This window comes from Sorex araneus, chromosome 2 (assembly GCF_027595985.1).
Source record: "Sorex araneus isolate mSorAra2 chromosome 2, mSorAra2.pri, whole genome shotgun sequence".
Lineage (NCBI taxonomy): Eukaryota > Metazoa > Chordata > Mammalia > Eulipotyphla > Soricidae > Sorex > Sorex araneus.
In genome coordinates, this window is record NC_073303.1 from 47,748,624 (window position 1) to 47,776,269 (window position 27,646).

General features: G+C 39.1%; 1 protein-coding gene across 4 annotated transcripts in view; it reads right to left on the reverse strand.

Moving 5' to 3' along the window:
* The window catches only part of ERCC6L2 (ERCC excision repair 6 like 2), a 133,250-nt gene that overhangs the window by 98,212 nt on the left and 7,392 nt on the right, over window positions 1-27,646 (reverse strand). For 2 of the 4 annotated variants that reach the window (XM_055125781.1, XM_055125783.1), the window contains one exon: window positions 10,783-10,902. In XM_055125781.1, the coding sequence (XP_054981756.1) occupies window positions 10,783-10,902 (120 nt within the window). Of the gene's footprint in view, window positions 1-10,782; window positions 10,903-22,513; window positions 22,568-27,646 lie in introns of those variants that run through there. The other 2 variants (XM_055125782.1, XM_055125784.1) reach the window with 2 other exon arrangements.

The window sequence follows — 27,646 nt, forward strand, 5'->3', positions numbered from 1 at the left end:
GAACAGAAGTTTCCTCAAAAAAGAAATACAAATGGCAAAAAAGACACATGAAAAAATGTTCCACATCGGGCTGGAACAATAGCACAGCGGGTGTTTGCCTTGCACGCGGTCGACCCGGGTTCGATTCCCAGTATCCCATATGGTCCCCCGAGCACCGCCAGGAGTAATTCCTGAGCACATGAGCCAGGAGTAACCCCTGTGCATTGCCGGGTGTGACCCAAAAACAAAAAAAACAAAAACAAACAAACATGTTCCACATCACTAATCAGGGAGTTCAAAACATCAATGAGATATCATCTCACACCACAGAGACTTACACACATTCAAAAGAACAAAAGCAACCACTGCTGGCGTGAATGTGGGGAAAAAGGGATGCTCTTTCACTGTTGGTGGGAATGCCAACTGCTCCAGCCTTTCTGGAAAACAATATGGACAGTCCTTCAAACACTAGAAATTGAGCTTCCATATGACCCCTCAATACCACTTCTGGGAATATATCCCAAGGGTACAAAAAAGCACAGTAGAAATGCCATCTCTACCTATATGTTCACTGCAGCACTGTTCACAATAGCCAGAATTAGGGAACAATCCGAATGCCCGAGAACAGACGACTGGTTAAAGAAACTTTGATGCACTACACAATGAAATGCTATGCAGCTGTTAGGAGAGATGAAGTCATGAAATTTGCTTGTAAGTGGATAGACATGGAGAATATCATGCTATGTGAAATGAGTCAGAAAGGGAGGGACAGACTGGAATATAAAATAATGTAACATGAGACTGACATTCAAGGACAGTAGACACAAGGGCCAGGAAGATTGTTCCATAGTTGGAATCCAGTCTTATGAGCAGGGGGAGAAGGCAGCTGGAATAGAGAAGGGATCACCAAGAAAATGATGGTTGGAGGGAGTGTTCGGGATGGGAGATGTGTGCTGAAAGCACATAAAGGACTAAATGATAACCTCTCAGCATCTGTACTGCAAATCATAATGCCAAAAAGTAGAGAGAGAGTATGGGAGAAACTGTCTGCCATGGAGGCAGGGGGAGGGTGGGAAAGGGGGGTATACTCGGGAGATTGGTGGTGGGGAATGTGCACTGGTGGAGGGATGGGTGTTTGATCATTGTATGATTGTAACTCAAACATGAAAGCTTATAATGTGGTTTTTGCACTACAAAAGAAACTACATCTAAAGTAATAAAGACACTCTACAGAATGGAAGAAAATACTTGCATGTTATCAATGTGAGAAGTCGAATATTCAAAATGTATACTCAATACTCAACTATCTTGAATATATATCCATATGTATTTTAAATATATAGTATAAAGCTCATGAACAAGAACAATCAAAGAGTGGGGAGAACTTAGCAGAAACTTCAAACCTCAAAGAACATGTATAGCATCAGACACATGAAAAAGACCATCATTACTTATTATGAGGAAAATGCTTATCTAAATGACAATGTTGTTATCTCACACCAGTTAAAATGGTGCTTATCACAAAGACCAAAAACAACCAATGTTAGCAGGAATTCAGTGAGAAGGGAACTCTCAGAGTTAGTAGGAACGACATCCTCTCCAAACTCTATGATAAACAGTATGTGCAGGATAACACTGGTTTGTGCTTTCTCCTCTGCCACAAGAGTTTCGGTTTTTCGGGTGATACCCATCACAGTGCTCCTGAAGCACCTCCATTCCTGTGTTTATTGGAATGTAGCTCTAAATATTTTACGTTAACATTGGTATGTCCTGTTTCCCTCGCCACAGGGGGCTTAGGTTTATCACGGTGCTCCTGAGGCACTTCCATTCCACCGTGATTATCTGTAAATTCTTCTCTGTGCTCTCTTCCCCAACCAGTCTATCACCTTTCCCCCCTATCAGACTCTGTTAACTTGTAAGGTCAGATTCCTCAGAAATCTATGATTTTATATTTATGAATAAAATATTGCCTTTCTCCTCTCCTTGTGTCTTTTGCATAGTTTACTTTAAAGCAATGTCCTTTTTGTATGGGCACAGGAAGACAATATGATGGTTCTGTAACTTGGGAGTTAATTGACTCTGACTAATATTCACTCTGGGACATCTGCTTCCTCGACTTAGGCCTCAGTTACCCTTACTTCCTAACACCCCAAAAGCAGGGACCTGACAAGGGACTGAATGGACCTAGAGTAAGCCTGAGCTACCCTGGCATCGAAATGGGCCAGGCCAAGGCCAGTGTCACAATACTCAACTATAAGTTAAGAGTATGGTCATGGACAAATTCTATCATGATTCAAAAAGTAACGACAAGATTAGGACCCTTCTACGGTAAGGAAAGACTAATCTGGACCGAACATTGTAGTCTGAGATCTATAGTGAGATGACCCGAGGAGAGCAATCCTATAAGCTTAATGTACCTCTTACTGTGTCCATACAAAATGACTAATATTATGAATGTATGCTTGTTGGACTAAGGAAAGGAGAAACACACCCATAATTGGAATTTCAGTCTTGGGAGAGTTGTCTTGCTGGATGAGAATCTGTCCTAGAAGAAGCTTCTCCTGAGGGAAGGACTTTACCTCTGTTGATTGTATGACCACACCTACATGTAATTATTACCCCAACCCCTCTTGCTTTGGGACTGTAAGAGGGGGATGAGGGAGTCGGAAGGAGACTGAAGGGGGGATCCAGAAGGAGAATGAAGTAGGAGCAAGAGGCAGAAGCAGGAAGGAGAAGTATGAAGGAGTAGGGTCCAAGAGGAGGATGAGGGGATCAGGGGAGGGGTTGAGGAAGAGGAATAGAGACAAGATTGGAATAAACTGCAACTGACATCAACCAGCCTGGCCCTCTTTCCTTCCTTCGCCTGCCCATCACCATCAGCCTCTCTGGGGTGGGGAAAGTGGCCTGAGACTACCAAACACAGGCGGTGAAAGAGAGAGAGCACCGCTGTCCTTCAGTAAATACACAAGGAAGAGAATTAAAAATGTAACTTCCATTATGACATAGTCCTTCGACTCCTTCACATGATCCTTCACACACGCAAGAACACAGAAATACTGACTCAAAAAGATACATGTACATCTTTGTTCTTAGCAGCATTATTTATAATGACCAAGATAAGTAAACAGCAAAAATTTTCGATGAGAGGTGAGTGGATAAAGAAGTGGTGGTATATATACACACACAATACAGTACAACTCTGTATAAAATGAAATCTTGTATTTTGATACGTTGTGGATAGAGCTAGTGGGAATTTAAATGCAATCAGTCAGGAGAAGGAAAAATACCAATAATCTCTCTCATATGCGAAACATAAAGAAACAAAGTAAAAGGAAGAAAGGGCAGTATCTGAGGACAACAGATCCTGGACTGTGACTACAGAATGAAGATCACTGAGCACAGGGGAAGAAGGCTTTGGAGAGGAAGGAGGGCAGAGCAGAAGTTATCTGGCAACAGTGGTAGTGGATCTTTGGCACTCTAGTGGTACCGGAAGTGCAGTAACTGTGCACCAAAAGAATAAAAGATTAGACTATTGTAACTATGTTATCACAGGTACAAAAAATACTGTTCAGGGTAGGTACATGGTTCAGGGCAGAGCACAGAGCTCGTATGTCTAACACCTGGACTTAATCCAGGGCGGCAAAAACATCTTGTTTCAACACCATTGAAATTTCTCTGATACTAAGTGCTATTACTAGAAAAACCCTTCTCTACATTAATACTTCAAATATTACATATAATCTCAAAAGTTTTATCACATAAAATACTTTTAATGATTTAATTTGTTTTTATAAAGACTAAAATCAGCCTAAGTCAGCCTAAACATTCATTCAAAAAATATCTGAAATGAAAAGGTTGTGGCTTTTGCCTTTAAGAAGTTATTTTGGGCACAAAACAGTGATTTCTGGTATTAGAAGGTGATTTATTCACACTTGGTGTGGCACAGATCACACACACACACACATATATATATATACTAACAAACCTATTGATGCCTCATCTTTGAAGTTACCTTTACCTTCAATATGGTGGAGAGTTTTGCCTGCATTTTCTTCCATGTACCTTACGGATTTGGGTCTGATGTGGAGGTCTTTAATCCATTTTGATCTTACTTTTGTGCATAGTATTAGGGACTGCACTGAGTCTGTGTGATGCCTTGGGGAGTACTGACATTTTAATGGTATCAATCCTCCCAATCCATGAATGACGAATGTTGTCTCTATATCCTCATGTCCTTTTTTTTCTTTCTGAACTAGTTTTATAATTTTCTTTGCATAGATCCTTCACCTTTTTAGTTAAGCTGATTTCAAGGTACATGATTTTCTGAGGCACAACTGTGAATGGGATTTTTTTTTTAAATATCTCTTTCTTCTATTTCATTATTTGCATAAAAGAAAGCCATGGTGGACTTTTGAATATTAATTTTATAACCTGCCATTTTGCTATATAAATCTATTGTTTTTAGGAGCTTTTTGAAGTCTTTTGGATATTCTAAGTATAATACCATGTCATCTGCAAATTGTCAGAGCCTGACTTCTTTCTTTCTTATCTGAATGTCCTTGATATCTTTTTCTTGCCTAATTGTTATGGCAAGTACTTCCAGTACTATATTGAATAGAAGTGGCAAGACTAGTAATGTTGTCCTGTGCCTGATCTTAGAGGGAAGTCTTTTAGTTTTTGCCCACTGAATAGTGTTTGTTGTGGACTTGTGGCAGACAGCTCTGACTATACTGAGGAACGTTCCTTCAATTCACATTTTGTAGATAGTTTTAGTCATGAATGGTGGCTGGATCTTATCAAGTACTCTCTTTGCATCTATTGATATAATCATATCGTTTCTACTCTTTCTTTTATTGATATGATGTATTACGTTGACTGACTTGTATATGTTAAACCATTCTTGCATTTCCAGGATGAATCCTACTGGTCATGGAATATGATCTTTTTGATGAACTACTAGATTCTATTTGCTTATGATTTTGTTGAGGATCTTCGCATCTGTGTTCACCAAGGATACTGGCCAGTGATTCTTTTTTTTGCTTTTCTTTCTCTATTTTCGTTATCAGGATAATGATCACTTCATAGAAACTGTTAGGGAGTATTTTTGTTTGTTTAATTTCCTTTATGAGCCTGAAATGACTGGCAGTAGGTCCTCTTTAAAGGTTTGAAGGAACTCACTACAGAATTATCTGTGTCTGGGATTTTGTTGGAGGAAAGACTTTTGATTATCATTTCAATTTCCTTGATAGTGATAGGTTTGTTCAGGTATTCCAAATCATCTTGGATCAGTCTTGGGAGGATATAGGAATCTAGGAATTTACACATTTCTTCAGGATTCTCTCATTCCATGGCATAAAGATTCTAAAGTAATCTTTGATGATCCTTTGAATTTCTGTGGTATATGTTGTCATGTCCCCTATTTCATTTCAATTAGGTTTCTATGGGTTCTGTGTCTCTCTTACTCTAAATCTTGCTAGTGGTTTATTGATCTTGTTTATTTTTTCAAAGAAGCAGCTCTCTTTCAGATTGCTTTTTAGGGATTCCAGTCCATTAATTTCTGCTGGAAGTTTTATTATTCCTTCCTCCTGCCTGCTTTGGGTTTCTTCTGTTGGCCATTTTCCAGTTTCTTAAGTTGTGCAATGAAGTTACTTATGTGGGCCCTTTCTTTCTTCTTCATGAATACTTGCATAGCATAAACTTTTCTCTTAACGCTTTTTGCTGTATCTCACAAATACTGGTAGGTAGTGTCTTCCTTTTAATTTGTTTCCATTAATCTTTTTTTTCTTTTTTTTTTTTTTTTTGCTTTTTGGGCCACACCCGGCGATTCATAGGGGTTACTCCTGGCTCTGCACTCAGGAATTACCCCCTGGCAGTGCTCAGGGGACCATATGGGATACTGGGAATAGTACCCAAGTCGGCTGTGTGCAAGGCAAATGCCCTACCTGCTGTACTATTTCTCCAGCCCCTCCATTAATCTTTTAAGTTCCTTTTTTACTTCCTCTCTGACCCACTGGTTGTTCAGTAACAAGCTATTTAACTTCCAGGTGTTTGAATTGTTCCTCCATTTCTGTCTGTGAATAACTTCTACTTTTAGTGCATGATGATCTGAGAAGACAGTTGATAATGATCTATGCTCCTAACTTAATAGAAGTATGCTTTGTGTCTCAGCATGTAGCCTATCTTGGAGAACGTACTATGTGCATTGGAGAATATGCATTCAGCCTTTTGAGACTAAAAGGCCACATATATATATACAATATACATAGTATATATTCGTAATGTACGTACATATGTATGTATGTATGTATACTAACCCCCTCTCTTCCATTTCTTCCCTCAAAGTATTTTCTTGCTGAGCTTTCATCTAGTGGATCTAAAGAGGTGACAAAGCAGTGTAGAAATCTCGAACTACTATTGTGTTGCTATCACTATAGTTGTGTTGTCTTTTCTCAATTCTAACAGCAGTTGTTTTAAGTATTTTGCTTGTCCTTCATTAGGTCATTAGGCACATATATGTTTATGACTGTGAATTCCCCTTGATATACAGATCCACTGATCATTAAGAACTGACGCTGATCATTAAGAAACGATCTTCACTAAATTTTACAACATTTATCCTGATGTCATCTTCTGAGGAGGTGTTACCTTCAAGAATTGTCTTCCAACCTTTGACTTTGAGACTGCATTTGCTCTGACTGTTCATATATGTTTCTTGCAGGCAATAGAATGTTGGGTTCCACTGTCAAATCTATCCTGCCACACTCTGTGTCTCTTAATTCGTGTATTTAAGACTTTAACTTTGAGATTATTATTATGGAATTTTGTGCTATTTTTCTGTCAAGAGTATGGCATGTTTGTGGGGTTTGTCTGTCTTAAAGTAGCCTGTTTAATTCTTCGTATAACAATGGTTCTGAGCCTATGAAGTTCCTGAGCTGTAGTTTCTCTGTGAAGTATGTATTGTTCCTTCAAATATGAATGACAGTCTGGCTGGGTTAAGTATTCTTTGAGAAGGATTCACTTCATTAAGTTTGTTCACTATATCCCACCACTGTCTTCGGTCCCAGAAGGATTCATCTGGTTAGTCTGCTGCAAAACTTCATGATGTTCCCTTATATATAATTTTCTTCATTGATCTTGCTGTTTTCAGCTTTCTGTCTCTATCTATGGTTTTCATCTTTCTGGTTAGGATGGTCTCTGGAGTAATTTTATTGGGACTCTTTTTAGCTGGTGCCCTTCAGGCCTCCTGGATCTGCACTCTTCAGCTCTGGAAACTTCTCAGCAATGATGGCTTTGACTGTTGCTTCTTTATCAGAGTTGTCTTCCCGCCCTCTGTGACCCCAATGTTTCTTTTTTTTTTATTATTGAATCACCATGTGGAAAGTTATAGTTCTCAGGGTTATGTCAGTTATACAATACTCAAACACCCTTCCCTTCACCAGTGCCCATATTCCATCACCAACCACCCCAGTATACCACCCACCTCCCGCCCCCTCCCATCTCCCCAGTCCCCCCCCTTGTAAGTGATAAGTTTCATTTTGTTTACTCTTTATCTTTATTACATTCCATGTTTCAACTCATAACTATTGTTTCTGGAGTTCCCGCAGCCCCCCAAAAAAGGCAGTCCTACTGCCAAGGAAGCATTTGATAGTTTTCCATTGCTGAGAATGTAGATATTAAGTCCGGCTGTTTGTTACATAACTTTTCTTCATTTTTTTTTCCCCCTCCTTCCCGCACCACCAAGTTCATGCCTGCTTAGTAATCTTCATAGTATGATTGACGCCACGCTGCCTGACAAAGGGAGAAAAAACCTAGAAAGATGATTATTTCCCGTCATCAGCCGGCGTGGGGCTATAGCTTAGTTGATAGTCTAGCAGCATGTCTGCAAGCAGTTTCTGGAACCAATAGTAGTGCGCTGGTATCGGCCCCGGCTCGAGACTCCACCAGCGTCCCACTGTTCCATGTACATAATTTTTTTTTCCTTATATCCCGTTCCCACACCACCAGGTTAGTGTCTACTTAATGGACATCATAATATGGCTAACGCCATGCCACATTTCTTCCCGAGAAAGAAATATTTCTTCCCCTCAGCCGGCGTGGGGTTATAGCTTAGTTCAGTCTAGAGAGATGGCTACCACTATGATTGCCTTCAATATTTCAACAAAACACTTACTATTCTTGTTAGGATTATCCCCCCAAAGTCCAACCCGTTACAAACGAACCATTTCATATTGCTGATGATTAGATGACATTAGGTTGCGCAGCTGCGGCAGCGGCCCCGCGGTTTTGGGTTTCTATATAAAGTCCAGGGAAAATTCTGCCAGAAATTCTATCACTACAAACTTTTACCCTTTTATGGTGCTCATAAGATGGAAAAACCTAGAGAAATACCGGGCCCCCACTGTGGCAGTCTGGTGGAAACACTCAGTTCACATTCTGGAAGTATTTCAGTGGGCTGCTGGTGTCCAAAGTAGCTCTTTTGGGCTCCTCGGTCATGCTGGAGCGGCAGCCGCAGCGAGAGGCGACCCCAATGTTTCTTATGTTGTTCCTCCTGCATTCATCCAAATGTTCTCTTGTCACCTGTTGGTTTATTTTGAGGTATTTTTTCCATCTTCTGCAATTGTCTGGAGATTTTCTGCACCTCATTTTGGTACTCACTGATTCTGTCCTCAGCAGCAGCCTTCCAGAGAGTTTTTCATTTTCCATACCAAGTTTTTGGTGGCTACAGTTAGAATGCCATTGTATGTTTACTGTGAGTTATAAAGAAGTGAAGAAATGTGCGGCCCAGAGAGTAGCTGAGAGGTCACCCTCTTTGAGGGCTGGGGGATTCCTGACCTGGTGGGCAAAATGGTAATCGTGGTGAATGCAGGGCCCCCGATGCCAGTGGGCATCCTCGGTTTCCTGGAAAAAAACTCATTTTAAAACTTGTGAAAAGTGGTTCTCTTTTTTCCTTTTGTAAAAATAGGTATAAGATATTTGTAAACATTTACAAGGAAGAACAGCTATATATAATATATATGTACACGTATATATACAAATAGCATTAAAAGTCACTAAAAAGAATGGCAAATATAAACACATACAAACAGCATTAAAAATGAGGGGGCTCACAGGATGGGGGGTGGAACTGGCCTCTCTCCCCGCCCGATGAAGCCCCGAATTGCCTCCCACAAATGGCTCCTGGCTCCTGAACGGCCAAGATCCCACAGGCACACAGACCAATCTCAGGGCCCAGCAGCTTTTGGCAGAAATGCATCTGGACTGAGTATTAAAGTACAGTGCCGTGCCACCCTGGAAGGGAAAGGTGTTTGTCCCTTCTGCCTTCTCTCCCTGGCAGCGCTGTGGCCAACACCTTTTTAGCCAGGTATGAGACTGCAGTGATGTGACATGTGGGGCCTCACGGGATGGGGGGGTGAAACCGGCCCCTCTCCCCGCCCGGGCGAGGCCCTGAGTTGCCGCCCATGAATGACTCTTCTGGCTCCTAAACGGCCATGATCCCAGAAGTACACAAACCAATCTCAGGACCCAAAGGTTTGGCAGAAATCTCTCCAGACTTATTACTAACATATCATAAATACAAAATCATCATATGCTCTTTATAATCAGCAATATAAAACAAATTATCTAACGAGGCCTTTTCGGCAGGTCTGATTGTTGAGGAAAAGTCCAAAAAATAATGGTGAGTCTTTTGTCGAAATATTGAATGTGATCAAAGTGAAGAGAGTGTAAAGTGGAAATCATCTGCCACATAGGCAGACGAGGGGTGGGATGGGGGGTATACTCGGGTTCTTGGTGGTGGAAAATGTGCACTGGTGAAGGGATGGGTATTTGATCATTGTTTGACCAAGACTTAGACTGGAAAGCTTTGTAACTGTTCTCATGGTGATTCAATAAATAATAATAATAATAATAACAATAATAATAATAACAATAATAAATTAAAAAAAGAAAAAAAACAAACAGCATTAAAATGTTCAGATTACAATATCAATGTTCTTTCTAGGAACAACAGAATTTAATTCATATTTTGGGATGAATTAGCTTGCTAAACAACTTCAAATATTAATGAAGCATCTTATGTAAATATCTGCAACTGTCCCAATTTTATATAAAAATACAACCTTCAATGAACTTTGAATGAAATTTAACCAAAATAAATTATGTCAAGAATCCAAACTAAAGATTTCAAAACTCCAAGAAAACTTGAAACTTACATTATATTTTGCTGTTATAAAATTGAGTCAAACTAAACTTAAGTATGAAATTAAAAATTTTCTGAAAATTATGCCCATAAAATCTGTAGTGAATGAAAACAGATCAACAGAAATAGAGCAAAGGCTAAGGAGAGGGTTACAAGTATGAATGATAAAGATACAAGCAGTATTAGATAGCAAGGATGTCACACTTCATGAATATGTCACACTTCAGGAATAGTCAGTAGGACTGAGTCACACACTTTAAATGAGTTAGAATGGTGTATTTGTTAATTTTACCTCAATCGCTTTTTAACTCATAAAATTAGGCCTGCCTTGCATGTGGCTGGCTCCTATTCGATCCTCGTATCACACATGTTCCCTTAAGCGTCCACCGCCAGGACTGATCCCTGACCGGAGCCACAAGTGAGAACTGAACACGGCCAGGTGTGGCCCAAGAACAAAATCAAAACGAAACTTAGAACAACTGAACAAATATTTTAGTAGTATCTTCAAATTCTTCTCTTACTATATTTTCTACTGTCATGGCTAAAAGTTTCTATACACTTTTTGAAATTCATTTTGATACTTGGTATAGTTCCAAATATCCTACCTTCTTTGCTGTAGAAGAGGATTCCTTTTTCATACTTCTTAGTAAAAACTCTGGCATGTTATTTTCAATATCTTCACGAGTTCCCTTTTTATGCAAAACTGCAGCCAAAAATGAAATGACCTGGGTAAGAATAAAACATCTTCAATGTTGCTCTGTGTGATATTTCATGATGGGCAAACTTAAATTGCTTACATTAAACTACAAAATAGTAATAATTAAAAAAATAGTAATAATTAAAATGTCTACATTAATTTTTTATAGAGAAAACATTATACTATCACTTGTTATTTTAATTTGCAACAAAAGGAATATATTTATGTGTTACCTTGAATGCAATTCAAATATTTTCTCACACTGACATATGTATGTCAATTATTTCATGTGCATTTTATTTTTTATTTTGGGGCCACACCTGGTAGTGCTCAGGGGATGCTACTGGCTCTGTGCTCAGGAGACCAGATGGGGTGATGGGAATCCAACCCAGGTTGCTCACATGCAAGGGAAGTAACCCGTCCACTGTACTATCTCTTTGGCCCACTCACATTGACATTTTTGTGATGATAAAAGTCTACCAAATCATTGAAATCTTTTTCAATTACATCAGTTATTACTTTTTTTGTTCCATTGAAGGTATCACTTCATATTCTTTATTAGTATAACCTACATATTTTTAATAAATTAAGTATAACAGAAATGACATCAAGCAGAACTTCTTAAATTAATTGAAGTTTTAACTATTTTGACAACTATCTGTTAAATATTTTGAAGTGAAACAATTTTGAAAAGAGGTGAAAAGTTGTATTTTATATCATTGGCACTAAATGATCATGTATCTGCCTGTTGTGTTCTTGAAAGAATTCTAGCACTTAGAAGAAACTTGTTGCTTTCTTGAAACTTCTTAAATTTGTTTCTCTCTTCAGATTTAACAGTCTTATTAAAAACATTATCACATATAGGACACTTTAATTCATTCAAGACTTAAACACATCACTATCTTCCACAGACCAGGAGAAAGTTTAAAGATTGTCAGTTTAGAGAATCACCAATTGGATATCCACAAAATACTGGTCAAAAACAGTGTGTTCTAATTTTAAAATAAACTAATGGTTGCTTCTTTTTCCCATTTTATAAAAGTATTAACATGTATGCAGCTGGAGCGGGTAGGGCGTTTGCCTTGCACTCAGCTGACCCAGGTTCGATTCCTCTGCCCCTCTCTCGGAGAGCCCAACAAGCTACCAAGAGTATCTCACCCGCACGGCAGAGCCTGGCAAGCTACCTGTGGCATATTCAGTATGTTAAAAACAGTAACAACTGCTCTGCGCCTGCGCGATCATCGCCGGTCCCCTCTAACAGGTACCCTGGATCTCTGCGCGCTCCCCTTCAGTCCAGGCCTGCGTCCCCAATGCCCATCAGATAAGGCGCTGATATCAAGGATATACAAGGCACTGGTTGGAATCTACAAGAAGAAAACTCCCAACCCCATCAAAAAATGAGGGGATGGAAATGAACAGAAACTTTCTTAAGGAAGAAATGCGAATGGCAAAAAGGCACATGAAAAAATGCTCCTTATCACTAATCATCAGAGAGATGCAGATCAAAACAACTATGAGACACCACCTCACACCACAGAGACTGGCACACATCCAAAAGAACAAAAGCAACCACTGTTGGCGTGGATGTGGGGTAAAAGGGACCCTCCTACACTGCTGGTGGGAATGCCGACTGGTCCAGCCCTTTTGGAAAACAGTATGGTCGCTTCTCAAAAAATTAGAAATTGAGCTTCCATTTTACCCAGCAATACCACTTCTGGAAATATATCCCGGAGAGGCAAAAAAGTATAGTGGAAACGACATCTGCACTCGAATGTTCATTGCAGCACTGTTTACAATAGCCAGAATCTGGAAAAAACCTGAGTGCCCAAGAATGGATGACTGGTTAAAGAAACTTTGATATATCTATACAATGGAATACTATGCTGCTGTTAGAAAGCATGAAGTCATGAAATTTGCATACAACATGAAAGTATCATGCTAAGTGAAATGAGCCAGAAAGAGAGGGACAGACATAGAAAGATTGCACTCATCTGTGTAATATGAAATAACAGAGTAGGAGGCTAATACCAAGAATAGTAGCATATAATACCAGGAGGTTGGCTCCATAGCTTGGAAGCTGGCCTCACATGCTGGTGGAAAGGCATCCTAGATAGAGAAGGGAACACCAAATATAATGTGATTGGAGATCCCGCGTGGGAAGGGAGATGCGTGCTGAAAGTAGACTAGAGACTGGTAAAGTGTGGTTTGAGGACCCGCACGGGATGGGAGATACACTCTTAAAATAGAATATAGACCACATACGATGGCCACGTAGTGCCTCTCTTGCAAACCACAACACCCAAAAGGAGAGAGAGAGAACAAGGGAGAATGCCCTGCCACAGAGGTGGGGTAGGGTGGGTGGGATGGGGTGGGAGGGATACTGGGAACATTGGTGGAGGGGACTGGGCACTGGTGGAGGGATATAAACAAAATGCAAACATGAAAGTTCACAAGTTTGTAACTGTAACTCATGGTGATTAATTAACTAATAAAAAAATAATAAAAATCACTGTTAAAAAAAAAGACAAATGAATTAGTTTAAAAAAAAAACACAGTAACAACCAGTCTCACAATGGAGACATTACTGGTGCCTGCTCGAGCAAATCAATGAGCAACGGGATGACAGTTATACAGTGAAATGGGTAATATTTGGCTTATAAAGTTGTGCAATTATTTTTATCCAGTAGACAGCTGGAATGATAAATATTATTTTAATATAGACTAAGATTATTTATTATTATGCATATCATTTTGAGTAAATTACTCTCCAAATCTCAACTGAGAATATAGATATTAAGAAAATATACTTACATAATGAAGAACAAGAAATTAATAAAGTGATCTTCAGTTCAAATTTCAATCTTCAGTTGTTTGGCAGCTACATACACTTGGACCCATTAACCTTTTTAAATGGTTAAAACTGTGCAAAAATTTGAGAGCAGCCAAAAACTAAGTAATCAAAATTGTTTGGGGGATAGAGAATGAATATTCAAAGTGTCCATATAGGGGCAAAATTTTGGTCATTACTTCAGAGAAATAAATTGTATAATTATACTAAAAAATCTAATATGGATACATATAACTGTAATCTGAATCTCTCGGATTAGAAGAACATTAATGGTGCAGAATTATTTGAATAGGTGGTATAAACATATTAATAACTTATTTTGGAAAGCAAGTCTTATGTTCCAGGATCCATTAGGAACATAAAAACTAAAAAAGAAAATTATGAAATCTCTAAGTGTGTAGCATCTTCATAGAATAAATCTCAACACTTGAGATAAAGACAAAAACTAAAGCTTTAAAGCAGCCAGAAAAAAAGGCTGGGAGGTAATCTGTACAATCAACTACCTTTTTACAGTAACAATTAGGCAAGTAACTTATGCTGTGGCAAATAAATAAACATAAAGGAAAATCCTGAACAACAGGATACTTGTATGATGTTAAAGAAACAAAAAAATTTTTAAAAAAATAGAAAGGCAACCTAGTCTTAGGCCTAGCGAAAAATGACAAAGGAAGAAGATAAGGTCGGGAATCCAGGCACAGTCCAGGCGCTAAAGTGCTTGCCATGCACATGGTGTATCCTGGTTCAATCCCTGGCACCACATCCCAAACACTGGTAGGAGTGATCATTGAACACAGAGCACTGAACTGCCCCACCCTCACAGAAAAACAAAAAGAATTAAGGTGAAGATCTTTCTTGACTTTGTCACTTAAGAAACACACGGAAAGAAATATATAAAAATATATATTAAAAATATATAAAGAATGATTTCAGTCACAGAAAAATGTTGTAGTCCATGATAAAGGCAAACATTAAAACCAACAAAAGAGCAACAGACAGAAAACATAAATAAACCAATATCAACAAACAAAAAGAAAACATTGTATTATGATCGAATAAAAGAATACAAATATATATTTGTAAACGAGTCAGAACAGGCACCGTGCTGTAACAATATTCTAGGTTCTTATGTCACACAAAGGAAATAAAGGTGCCAATCTCTAATGGATTTTTAAGGAAGTCTGGAGTAAAAACTAGAAAAATATAAAAATATGTGCCACAACCAATAAGTCAGGATAATCAGATAGAGATGCCTCTCTGAATCCCGCACCAGGCTGTCGTACCCAAGGCAGCACAGAGGGGGAGGGCCTCCCCCACCCCCACCCAACCACAGCAGCAGCAGCTGGAAACCTTATCAACTCCATCATTGCCATCTCCTGGCTGATTGATATCCACGGGCTGGGCGAGCCTCGTCCATGAGTGAATCTGTTTAAAAGCCCAGGGACGGGGGACTTATGACTGAAATCTCCAGGCCCGAATGGAATGGGGAACGTGTAACCTCCTCCCATCTCTCTGTGTTTCCAGTATTCTGGCAGTCACGTCCAGAAACTTCCTTGAGTGGCATATAAGCTCATTAACGGCCATGGTCCAGGACTCACAAATAAGTCTTGGAAGAGAGCAACAAAGAAAAATAATGCCTTAGAGATGCCTCTGGACTCCAAAGTGAACATCCAGTTTAAAACTTAACCCTAGCTCTACCAACTCAAGCTGCATTTCATCCTCTACACCACTGGCGTACCAAGAGTAGTACACCACGTCTGAGACGTACCAAGAGTAGTACACCACGTCTGGTGGGTTGTAAAGCACCAGGCAAACCAGAACATGCCCACCAGAAGCCTGGCTGCAGTGCACAGGGCTCACTAGCTTGTAAAACTGACTCTCTGGAAGAAGAACACTGGGCAGGGTGGTCACATGTCTGGTCTTTTCACAGCTCCCAATCAAACCATTCAAGCAGACCACAGTCGCCAGAATCACAAACTCTCTAAAAGGACCATTTCCAGTCCTCTCTAGCCCAAGAGCTACCAAGTCCTGGCACCCAACGCTGGACTTCTCTCTCCTGGGTGAACAGTAATACACATATACGATGTGATGGCTGGTGTGGAAGAGAGAAGAAGGGGTGTGGTGTGGAAGAAGAGAGAGCAACTCAAGTCGCTACACCACTTGAGTAGCAACCGGCAAGTGGTGGTGGAGTAGTGAGTTGAAAGGGGGCAACAATCAGGGCTGCTGCTCAGGGTGCAGAGATTTAGCTCACAGACAGACCTACATGAACCGCCAAGTACTGAGCTGCTCAATAAAAGAACACAGACCAGCCCTGGAAGTCAGCATGTTAATCTTGCACATTCACAAGAACCCAGAGATGTCAGTATTTCCTGTAACAGGAATAACACTATTTCTTTCCTCTTTAGCTAGACTTATTTCCCATCAACACTGTAATAAATTATTTGGATACAAATGCGACACATGTTTCTAGGAAGAGCATAAAGAGCCAAAAGGCATTCTAAAAATTATTCAATACTATAGGTCATTACACAAAGGTTAATCAAAATCATGAAGATATCACTTCATATGTACAAGGATGTCAATAATGAAGAAACAAATTTTCAAGTTTTGGCAAGAATATGGAAATGGTTATAGGAATGATTAGAATATAAATGAATATCTGTATGTGTGCATATATGGTGGGAATATAAACCAATGGTGGAAAAATAAAACTATATACATTTTCACAATGGCAAATGCAGCAGTTCCTCAAAAATTAAACAAAGATTCACCACAGGATGTAATAATTCAATTATAGACATAAATTAATGCACATGGTCACTCAAGAATCAGTACACATTTGGGGGCTGGTGCAATTGCACAGCGGGTAGGGCGTTTGCCTTGCACGCAGCCGACCCGGGTTCGATTCCCAGCATCCCATATGGTCCCCCGAGCACCGCCAGGAGTAATTGTTGAGCGCAGAGCCAGGAATAACACCTGTGCATCTCTGGGTGTGACCCAAAAAGAAAAAATAAAGCAAACAAGTCTCTAGGGGCTGGAGTGATAGCACAGCGGGTAGGGCATTTGCCTTGCAAGCGGCCGGCCGATCCAGGTTCAAATCCCAGCATCCCATATGGTCCCCTAAGCACCGCCAGGGGTGATTCCTGAGTGCATGAGCCAGGAGTGACCCCTGTGCATTGCTGGGTGTGACCCAAAAAGCAAAAAAAAGAATCAGTACACATTTATAGCAGGATGACCAAAGATAATGGAACAATTTAAAAATTTACATGGAACAATTCAAAAATTCACTGAAGGATGAATAACACCATGCTAATTATAAACAAAGGAGTATTATTTAGTCATAAAATGAAGTGCATATTCATTTTATGAAGTACAACTTGAATGTGCTATTTAAACAACACATTAAGGTGCTGGATTAATAGTACAGCAATTAGGGCATTTGCCTTGCACACAGCCGGCCTGAGTTTGATTCCCAGCGTCCCTTATGGTCCCTAGAGCACCGCCAGGAGTAATTCCTAAGTGCAGAGCCAGGAGTAACCCTGTGCATCGCAGACTGTGACTGAATAGCCAAAACAAAAAAAAAAATCAATACATTTAGTGGAAGAATCAAGACAGAACTTTAGTTGTTAGATAGCTTTTATATGAAAAATTCAGAAAGGCAAATCAACAACAAAGACAGAACTGGTTGTTGCCTGGGGAAAGTAGGAATGAAGAGTTGTTTACATAGTTAGTTACAGGATGTTTTTCTGTAATGAAAAAGCCTTGAAATGAGAGAGAGAGAGAGAGAGAGAGAGAGACAATATCTGTAAATGTCATTGAAGAGTGGGTATTAAAAATGTTATTTATAATACAAACATTACTCAAATGTAATTTATATTTCATAAGCATGTGTTATTTATAATACAAGCATCACTTCAAGTATAATTTATTATTTCACAAAAATGTATTTGCACACGTTGTTATAATCAAAAAATTCTTTGTTCTTTGAAAATATTGTGTAAATTATCTAGCACAGGTCAGTGACTCTATAAACAGGAGCCATTTAATTTTTTAATATGGTAACAATGAGTCAAGAGTATAACTTTAAATTATACCCCTTCAGTCCATCCTCCTTGCCTTCAGTAATTTTAATTCTGTAGTAAGTGCCTAAGGGTTTTTTCCACTGGACACTGCCTGTTCTCATTTTAATTTATATTTCAGAGGGGATAATCCAGTCTCCTTTGACTTAATTCACTTAGCACATAACACCTTTAGTTCACTGTAACAAGACAAAATTTTATCTTTTTTCTAAAAGCTGGCCAGTGGGGTACTTACACTTGTTCATTATCTACTCACTTGTTTATCATTTAGCACTTGATTTATTCCCAAATTTTGGCTTTTGTAAACTGCACTATAGTAAAAATAGGTGTGCTTTTATTGTTTAAAATAAGCATTTTTTTGTGCTGTGTAGGGAGCCATTTTATCTTACTGATCTTATCCTGTCACTATTTGTTTATCACTAGCTAACCCCATGCCACACCTAGCAAAGGTTGCCACTCCTAATCTTACTGATCTTATCCTATCAGCATTTGTTTTATTACTAGCTAAAGCCTGTGCCACACCCTGCATTTCTATTGGGGGTCCCTGCGTGCATAATATACCACCTCCTCTCAGCAGGGAGGTATAAAATACTGTAACTGCCATAGAATAAATGCCTTTTCTCCCTCCTCCGGGCTCTGCCTGCTCATTCAGCTGCGTCCCCTTCTCAGCCCCAGGAAGGGTTCTCCCTGCTGAACACAATGAGACCTCCACATCGACTTCCACAGTGCTTTGGATACTGGACAGAAAGTCTCTTGCCCGCACGCCTCCAGGGCCCCTCGGAGGGGATGGGCTCCAGCTTCCCTCCCCACCCTGAGCAGAGCTCCCAGCGGCCAAAGACCACTGGAGCCTAGCCACAGCCATGCTCAAGGCCCCTCTCCACACATTCGGACAAGCCTCATGCATGAAGGTACCAGCAGAGGAACCCAGGTGTGTGTAATCCCATCAACAGCCAACATCCAGAGACTTAAAAGCAAGCTCCCAGAAGCTTTAAACCTACTTCTTATAACCTACTTCTCCCTCTGGGAGAAATTGACAAGCTACTGAGAGTTTCATGCCCACAGGGAAGAGCCTTGCAAGTTTCCCATGGTGTATTCATATGCCAAAACCAGTAACAAGTTGGATCTCATTCCCCTGACCCTGAAAGAACCTCCAATGTGGCATTGTTGGGAAGGCCAAGTAGAGAAGGGCTTCTAAAATCTCAGGGATAGGACAAATGGAGATGTTACTGAAACCGCTTGAGAAATTCAACGATCAACGGGATTTCGTGATTCGGGATTGCTGGTAGTTCTATTTTTAACATCTTCAGAAATATTCACAATTTTCCAATGAGTCTGGACCAATTTTATAGTCTGGTCTTTTTGATACAGATTATTCTCACAGACATGAGTATCTCCGTGGTTGTTATTCTCAATTCTTTGGTAATAATGAAGATTTCTTTTTCCCTGTTTTTTTTTTTTAAACATGCTTTTAGTTATCTATGTGTCTGCTTGGGATACACAGTCCTCCCCATTTTTGATAGGGTTGTCCACATTTTGCTGAGTTTTGTGAATTCCTTGTATATCTTGGATATATAACCCTTTGTATGGCACATGAATATTTTCTTATATTCAGTAGGATGTCTACTAAAATTAATTTACTTTGCAAAGTATTTTTAGTTTGATAAAACAAACACTGCATTTTGCTTATGTTTTCATTCCGCCTTGAAATCAAATCACCAAAACAGCACTCAAGCCAACAGTATGGGGCAATTTTTTCCTCTTTTGTCTTTTCAATGTATTCATTATTCTGACTCTAATATGCAAGTATTTATCCAGTGTAAGTTAATTGTTGTGTATTTTGTAAGACAGTGATCCAATTTATTTTCCAAATGGTTATCCAGTTTCCCATTCATTTATTGAAACTTATTTGGTGTTCCAACAGGACTTATTTGGTGTTCCAACAGGTACTCCTCAAAAATGTTCCATGTGTACGAGAGAAAATTATGTATTCACTTGTGGGAGTAAGAGCCTTGTAAATGTATTTATTTATCCTATCTAGTCCAAGTAATCACAAGTCTCATTTCCATACCAGAAAGCTTACAGGATAGAGCTGCGCAAGGTCCAAAATAGAGTCCTCAGCTCTGTATTACCACACCACTACACACAGATGCACACACTGTGACCCTAATATAGAAACACTGTTTCCTTGTTTCTCTTCCGCATTTGTGAGAGCAGGAACTATTAGTTTCCAATTATTGTGTTGATGTGTAGGACTCTCTTCTTATAGTGGTTTTATATATTTTTATGTTCCTTTTGGTATGTATATCTGGATGAACTTAAAATCTTCTTGATGTATTGATCCCATCATTCACTGTATCACTGTCATCTCGCTGTTTGTTGATTTACTCGAGCGGGCACCAGTAATGTCTCTATTACACTCAGCCCTGAGATTTTAGCAACCTCTCCTTACTCGTCTTTCCTGAAGACTGGAGGCTCTTTCAGGGTCAGGGGAATGAGATCTATTGTTACTGTTTTTGGCATATCGAATACGCCATGGGTAACTTGCCAGGCTGTGCCGTGCAGGCGGGATACTCTCGGTAGATTGCCGGGGTCTCCAAGAGGTATGTATATATCTGTTACTGTATTTGGCATATGCATATGGCTTGGGGAGCTTGCCAGGCTCTCCTAAGCAGGCAACAGACTCTCGGTAACTCGTCAGGGTCTCCCATCATGTAATGATCCCATCATTACAAAATATTTACTTCTGTTACTTAGCTCCTTTGTTTGATTAAATCCAGCTGCCCCTACCTTTGCAGGTTACTGTTGCCTTTACCACTGTCTGCCAACCTTTTACTCTGAATCCACTGGAACTCAAATGGATTGTGTGTAGGCAATAGGAAGCTGGGTTTTATTTCCTGATCTATCAGGCCATTCTTCCTTTTGATTCACTGCATTTAATAAATTAAAGACAGAAATCTATTGCTATTTTTCCATATGGTTTCTATATTGAAACATGTCTCTGTTCCTTTGTTTTTTCCTCCTTTTATAGCTGCTCCTTTGATAGCTCCTTTTTGTGTAGTGACCAGGTTCCATTGGCCTCTTCATTTTATTTCTACTATTTTTGTTTTGAGATTCACATGAAGTGGACTTTGGTTTATTTCTAGAGGTCTGTTTGAACTTGGCACACAAGCATCCCTAGGAACTTAAAAGTTCATACTCGTAATTGCTGGCCATGTCTGCTCAAGTTTGGTGCAAAGATGCCCCTCAGCCACAATCCTAAATCTAGCCTGGACACAAATCCCGTGAGGGACATGTAGACCTGATCAGAGCCAGAGCTGCTGTCAGGCAGTGGTGACTGTAAGCCTCCAGTCAACCTTGACACATCAATCACTGCCAGACAGAACCAACTGTGAACCTTGAGTCCTACTCAGGCTCACCTGTCCTCAGCACCAACAACTGCAGGGTAACTGAGACCTCAAGCCCTCAAATGCCCAGGCCCTTGCAAACTTAAAGCAAAAACCACTGCCTGGCAGTTGAGATTCCTAGTCAATGTCCCATCTACCTGAATATGGATCTTTGCACCAGGCCCCAGCACAGCACCAGGCATGATGGGACAAAAGAGAAGACTGCCTTCACTGACAGACCAGGAAAAAGACTGGAAAGGCTCTCAGAATGTAGCACCCACCACATTTGTCCAGAGGCCCCTGACTGGGGTACAGGAGTGGAGTTAGTCTCTAATGTCAAATATACTCTCGCCACAGATTTTCACCACATGCTTGTTGGCACAAATACAGGCATCTTCCAAGGCTCCAAAAGAAAGCTATTCCTATTCAAACAATACCCTATGGTCACAGAGAAGGAATTCTTACACTTTCGTATTCCTCTGCTCCAGGTCAAAGACATAAATGCTAGAGTCAGGGACACCTTGATAAAAGGAATACTTCATTATGTATTGTTCCTACTGGCTGAGAGCACCGGGCAGCTGTGACCTGTGGTGCCGCCAGGGTCTTCAGTGGCACACAAATGGGTTCACTGCTTTATTCTCAGCTCTTCCACATGTTGCTTCATTACATCTTTCTGTAATGAAGCATATTCTTTCATATGCTCATTTTAATAATTCATAATTCAGTCTTTTCATCTACAATTATATACAATCTTAGTTGTCAAATTCCGTACATATGAAATATTTTAGTTAAAAACGTCACCTTCGGATGGGCTTACAGAGAGCAACTAATTTTATACATTTGGATAGATTATGAAAGTACAGCACTGCACTCTGGAATTGTTCACATCCCAACCTGGAATGTAGAATTCCTTTCTTTTACTTCATGGGGCTCTCTTCAGCTCTGAAAAAATCTATGTTCTCTCTTGAGTGTCTATTATTTTCTTTCCCTTCAAATGAAATATTTTTTGCTTCAAATATGTGTATATGTATAACTATATTACCTACATAACAGATTACTTAACTCACTAAAATCAGTAAGGATTTTAAAGGAATCTTTGTTATTTAACTTACACCATCCCACTAAGAGATTATGTGCAATATCAAACAGTGGAAATAAAAATAGACTTGTCTTTGGTTGACATAGTAATGGGAGAGGCTAACTGAAGCCTCTACCAAGCATTTAGCTAATTATATTAACATTAGCAGTGATATGTCACATATATAGGAAAAGAGAATGTGAAGATGAATAATTGAGGGAGATTTTACAGACAGGACTGTAAATAGTATTTACCGCTTCCAACTTCATTCTGGTTGAACAGAACCTGAGTCTGTCAACAGGCCATCACTACTAGAAAGCAAAGGAAATGGGTATTTTTAGTGGAGTAGCTATCTCTACTATACTGTACCATTACAATAGAACTTTGTCAAAATATTAATTCTTAGATGAATGACATATTTACAGACACTTTACAAAATCAAAACTTTAAAATATATATAAGATATAAAGTTATATACAGGCATAATAAGGGCAACAGTAAAAATAGAAATCAGTCATTTCTATAATAGTAAAAGACCAAAAAACACATATTTGTAGTGAAATACCACTCTGAGAAAGTTTTCTACGTTCATGGGCATTCCTTTCTAAACTCTAATCAAGCAAACATTTTTATGCTTCACTCAGTTCACGACAGAGTAAATCAGAGAAAAGAGTGTAACAAACTTCAAATAAACAACAAAGGTAGCAAAGCAAAAAGAAAAAAAAAGTGTAATTCATACAGGACAGAAGAAAGCTACATATATGCCTTATTTTTTTTTAATATCCTCAAGAACTTAAAAAGGCAGAGAGTGCATGCTTTGACATGATTCTTTTAAAAGTATGAATTTTGCTTGATAAAAAAGTATATGTTAACAACAAAACACAATCTTAAATGGGGGGCAATTCCATTTATATTTATGAAACTGCAAGTCCTAAAATCTAAATGGCATGCTAAAAAAATTTATCTTTCCAACTCTGGGATAGAGTCAAAGAGGTAGTACAGCATGTGCGGGACTTGCCTTGCACAGGGTCGACCCCCCGCACATTTACAGTCCCCAAGCCCAACAGAAGCCATCCCTGAGCACAGAGCCAGGAGTAAGCCCTGTGAGCTGCTGGGTGTGGCTCCCAAACACATAAAAAACATATAATAAAACCTCAGGATATTTCTGTTTCTGCTTTAAAAGACTTGTAGCCCTGAAAGGTTAGACTGTCTTATTAGATAAATATTTTTTCTTTGTGGATAACAGAGGCAGTATTTTATCTCGATGACTATACTCCTAAGCAACATTTCCGATCGGACTTGTAATCTAAAGATCTTTTATATTTAAGTATGTATTTCAAATCTGCAGAAATATACTTTTTAAACAGGCATTGACAATAATTTTAGGAAGTAATGAATAGCAATCCCACCTTTTTTCTGTGCCAACGTTGAGGTTCGCTATACTTTAAAGTATAACCTCTAACAATGACATCTTTGATAATTTAATATTCAGTAACACAGAAACAATTTGAAAGAAAAACTTCAGGCATGGGTAGATAGTTCAATGGGCCAGAACACAAGCTGTGAATACCATCCCCCAGTGAAGCCCTTCTTGGCACCACAGGCTGGCATGCTTCTTTCATTACCTCACTGACACTGGGTGTTGATCCTCTATGTTTCCTCTCACTGCTAACTGCATTTTCTTTTATTGCACCTGCATCTTATTTTTATCAATTTTTTAATTTGGAGCTTGAGGGTCACACCCCAAGGCACTTAGAACTTACTTCTGGCTCTGAGCTGAGGGATCAATTCTGGTGGGATCTGGGAACCAAATGGGTGCTAGGAATTGAGCCAGAGGTAACTGTGTGCAAGGCAAGCACCCCAGGCCCTCTACTGTATCTTGACCCTTATTATTTTGTTTAAGTCTACAAAGACAGTAGCCATGAAGGGTCTTCAAGTGTCTAGACCTGGCCCATGTCATTCAATTTACTGAATCAATACAGTTTATTAAAAGCTAAATAACTGCAAGATTACAGGGGAGGGAAAGGGAGGGAACGAGTACAAGAATAAAAATTATAAATCAGTTATTACCCCAAAATATAAATCCAGTTATTACTATATCACTGTCATCCCGTTGATCATTGATTTGCTCGAGCGGGCACCAGTTACGTCTCCATTCAACTTAGCCCTGAGATTTTTTTTTCGCATTTTATTTTTATTCATTTATTTTTTAATTTTTATTAGAGAATCACTGTAACGTACAGTTACAAACTTATGAACTTTTGTGTTTGCATTTCACTCATACAGTGATCGTTTACCCACACCTCCACCAGTGCCCATTCACCTCCACCAATGATCCCAGTATCCCTCTCACCACCCCCGCCCCAGCACCCACCACCCCACCCTGCCTCTGAGGCAGGGCATTCCCCTTTGTTCTCTCTCCTTTTGTAGCCCTGAGAGTTTAGCAGCCTCTCTTTACTCATTCTTCCTAGCGGTGCTGCACTGGAGGCTCTTTCAGGGTCAGGGGAATGAGACCCATCATTGTTACTGTTTTTGGCATACTGAATATGCCACGGAGAGCTTGCCAGGCTCTGCCATGTGGGCAGAATGCTCTCGGTACCTTGCCAGGTTCTCTGAGAGGGAGAACTAGGCTGTAAGAGGCTCAGTTATATAAAATTCAGTTATATATAAACTATTTTTTTTTTGGCTTTTTGGGTCATACCCTGCGATGTCGGGGGTTACTCCTGGCTCTGCACTGGGAACTACTACTGGCAGAGCTCGGGGCACTATACAAGATGCTGAGGATCAAACCCAGGTCGACTGCATGCAAGGCAAACACCCTACCCACTGTACTATCACTCTGGCCCTATTTTAACTGATTTTTTAAATTTTAGTTTTAGTATGTTACCCTAGTATTTTTTCCATTTCTAAAATTTCATTTTTACTCATCATCCTATGTATAAATCTTTACAGAATCCTCTTTTATTAAACTACACTGGGCACATATCAATTAACCAAAGCTTTCCACTCCCTCTGAAAAATCTGAGCAAAGGTTCTCAAACTTTAATGAGCCTCAAATGATCCAAAGAAATTGTTAAAACACAGACTTCTGGGCTCATACCAGAGTTTCCTTCAGTATGACTGGGATAAGACCAAAAATGTATAATTCTAATAAGTCTCAGATGAGGCTGACATTGTCAAAAGCTCACACTTTGGGAAACCACTGCTCTATACTAACATAGCTGCTCACCTCTGCCCCTGTTGAGTTGTCTTACCAAGCAGATGGAGTCAAGATTGTTGATTATATTACATTAGACAACTAAACATTACATAAATATATTTAAAAATCACTTTCAAATCACCTATTGAATTAGGCATAAGAATTCTGGAAAACAATGGAAGCTTCATAAAAGTTTAGAATTTTATGTTTAGATTTTCTTTCCTCTAATTTTTCAGTCCAATTAAAAAACAAAAGAATTATGTTACTAATAAAATATGAATTACTAATAAGTATTTCATGAATCAAAATGGTGACTGAATAAATCCTCATTGTGGTATTATAATTTCTAGGCTGCATATGGATATAAAAATAATTTTCTCCAATTTATTATACGACGGCGGTGATATGACAATTGTATCTTAGCAAAATATATAGTCACAAACATACACAATCACATACACAACTGCTAAAATTAGACATTTGTCTGTTGTATTTGGAGGAATGTCGGAGGGGACCATACTGGCGGTGCTCAAGGCTTACTCCTGGCTTTGTGCTCTGGGACCATATGGAATGCCAGAGTAAGAAGGCGAGTGGTCTACCCACTATACTATCTCCCCAGTTCCTAAAATTAAGACTGAAAAAAAAAATAACTTGAATGTCTATGGAACAACCATTAACACCTCACTCTCAGATGGACAGATTAAACAAACAGAATATCAATAAGAAAACGCCTTCTCTCAACATAGAATTTTGACCAAGCAGGTCTAATTGACATTTACAGGCTCTTCACTCTCTCAAAAGAGGCATGAAAACTGGAATCACATTAGTATCTTTTTTGGATCATAACGGAATAGAACTAAAAATCAACCAAGAAGAGAAACTGGAAAAAAAAGTCAAACATCTGGAGACTAAACAACATGCTACTAAATCATTATTGGGTCACTTAGGAAATCAAGAAAATTTTACAGGTTTGGATGAGCCTCACCCATGAGTGAATCTGCTGAAAATCCCAAGTATGCCAAAATGGTGACTGAGAAATCCAGGCTCGCACGGACTCGGGAATGGGCAAGCCCCCCATCTCCTTGTCATGCCCAGGAACTGCCCCTGACCCCATATAATCTCAGTAACAGCCAGGATCCAGACATTCGCAAAAAATCTCTCAGAAGACAGCAACACAGAACAATAAGCCATGGAGATGCCTCTGGATGCCAAAGTCACCATCAAGTTGAAAAAATTAAATCAACTCAGTTGTATAACCATATTTAATATATTTAAAAATTTTTAATTCCTGGAGTTCGTGGCTGCATATGTGGCCACATGACATCTCGTTCTTATACAAGGGCTTAAAATCTCCAGGGTGAAATACAACAATCTTGACATACTTTCCTCCAAGGAAATTTTTTTGGATTTTTAGTGGATTATTCATAACAAGCAATACAAAATAGGTTATTTAGGTTGTGCCCTGGGGGCAGGGCTTGGGAACTGGGATGGAAACATTTAAAATATGGTGGTGAATAGGTATAATGGTGGTGGGACTGTTGTTAGAATATTAAATGCAACAAATTACTGTGAAAAACTTTAAAAAAAAATTAAAAGAGAAAACTCAAAATTTTCAGCAAATGAGAGATGAGTTATCAGAACCCATGAAACACAGCAAAAGAAGTATTGAGAGAGAAGTTCATAGCAATAGTGGATTATATCCAGAAACAAGAAAAATTTCAACACTAATCCCAACATTAAGAATCTAGAAAAAGAACAAAACTTAAAATCAGTTGTCGGAAGGATGCAAAATAAATTAAATAGAAATCATAAAAGACAATACTTCATTGAAATCTAGAGCTGGTGCCTGAAAAAGAAAAAAAACTGACAAAGAAAATCCCTTGTAAGTATCAGAAATGAAAAGGAAGTAGTTAGAAAAACTTCTATGAACACTAAATTGAAGACACTACACGAAACAGATAAAGTTTTAAAAATCATACAATCTCCCAAAACTTAATCAAGAATAAACAGAGAATCCTAAGAGACCAATGACAAGAAAACTGAAATAATTAAAATTGTCCCCTAAAACAATAGTCTAAGTCCAAATGCCTTCTATCAAACCTTCAAAGGCAGTCTATAAATGATTATGATAAAAAAGATAATAAAGATGACTACATATTATAAAGTGAAAATACTGAAATTTAGTTAT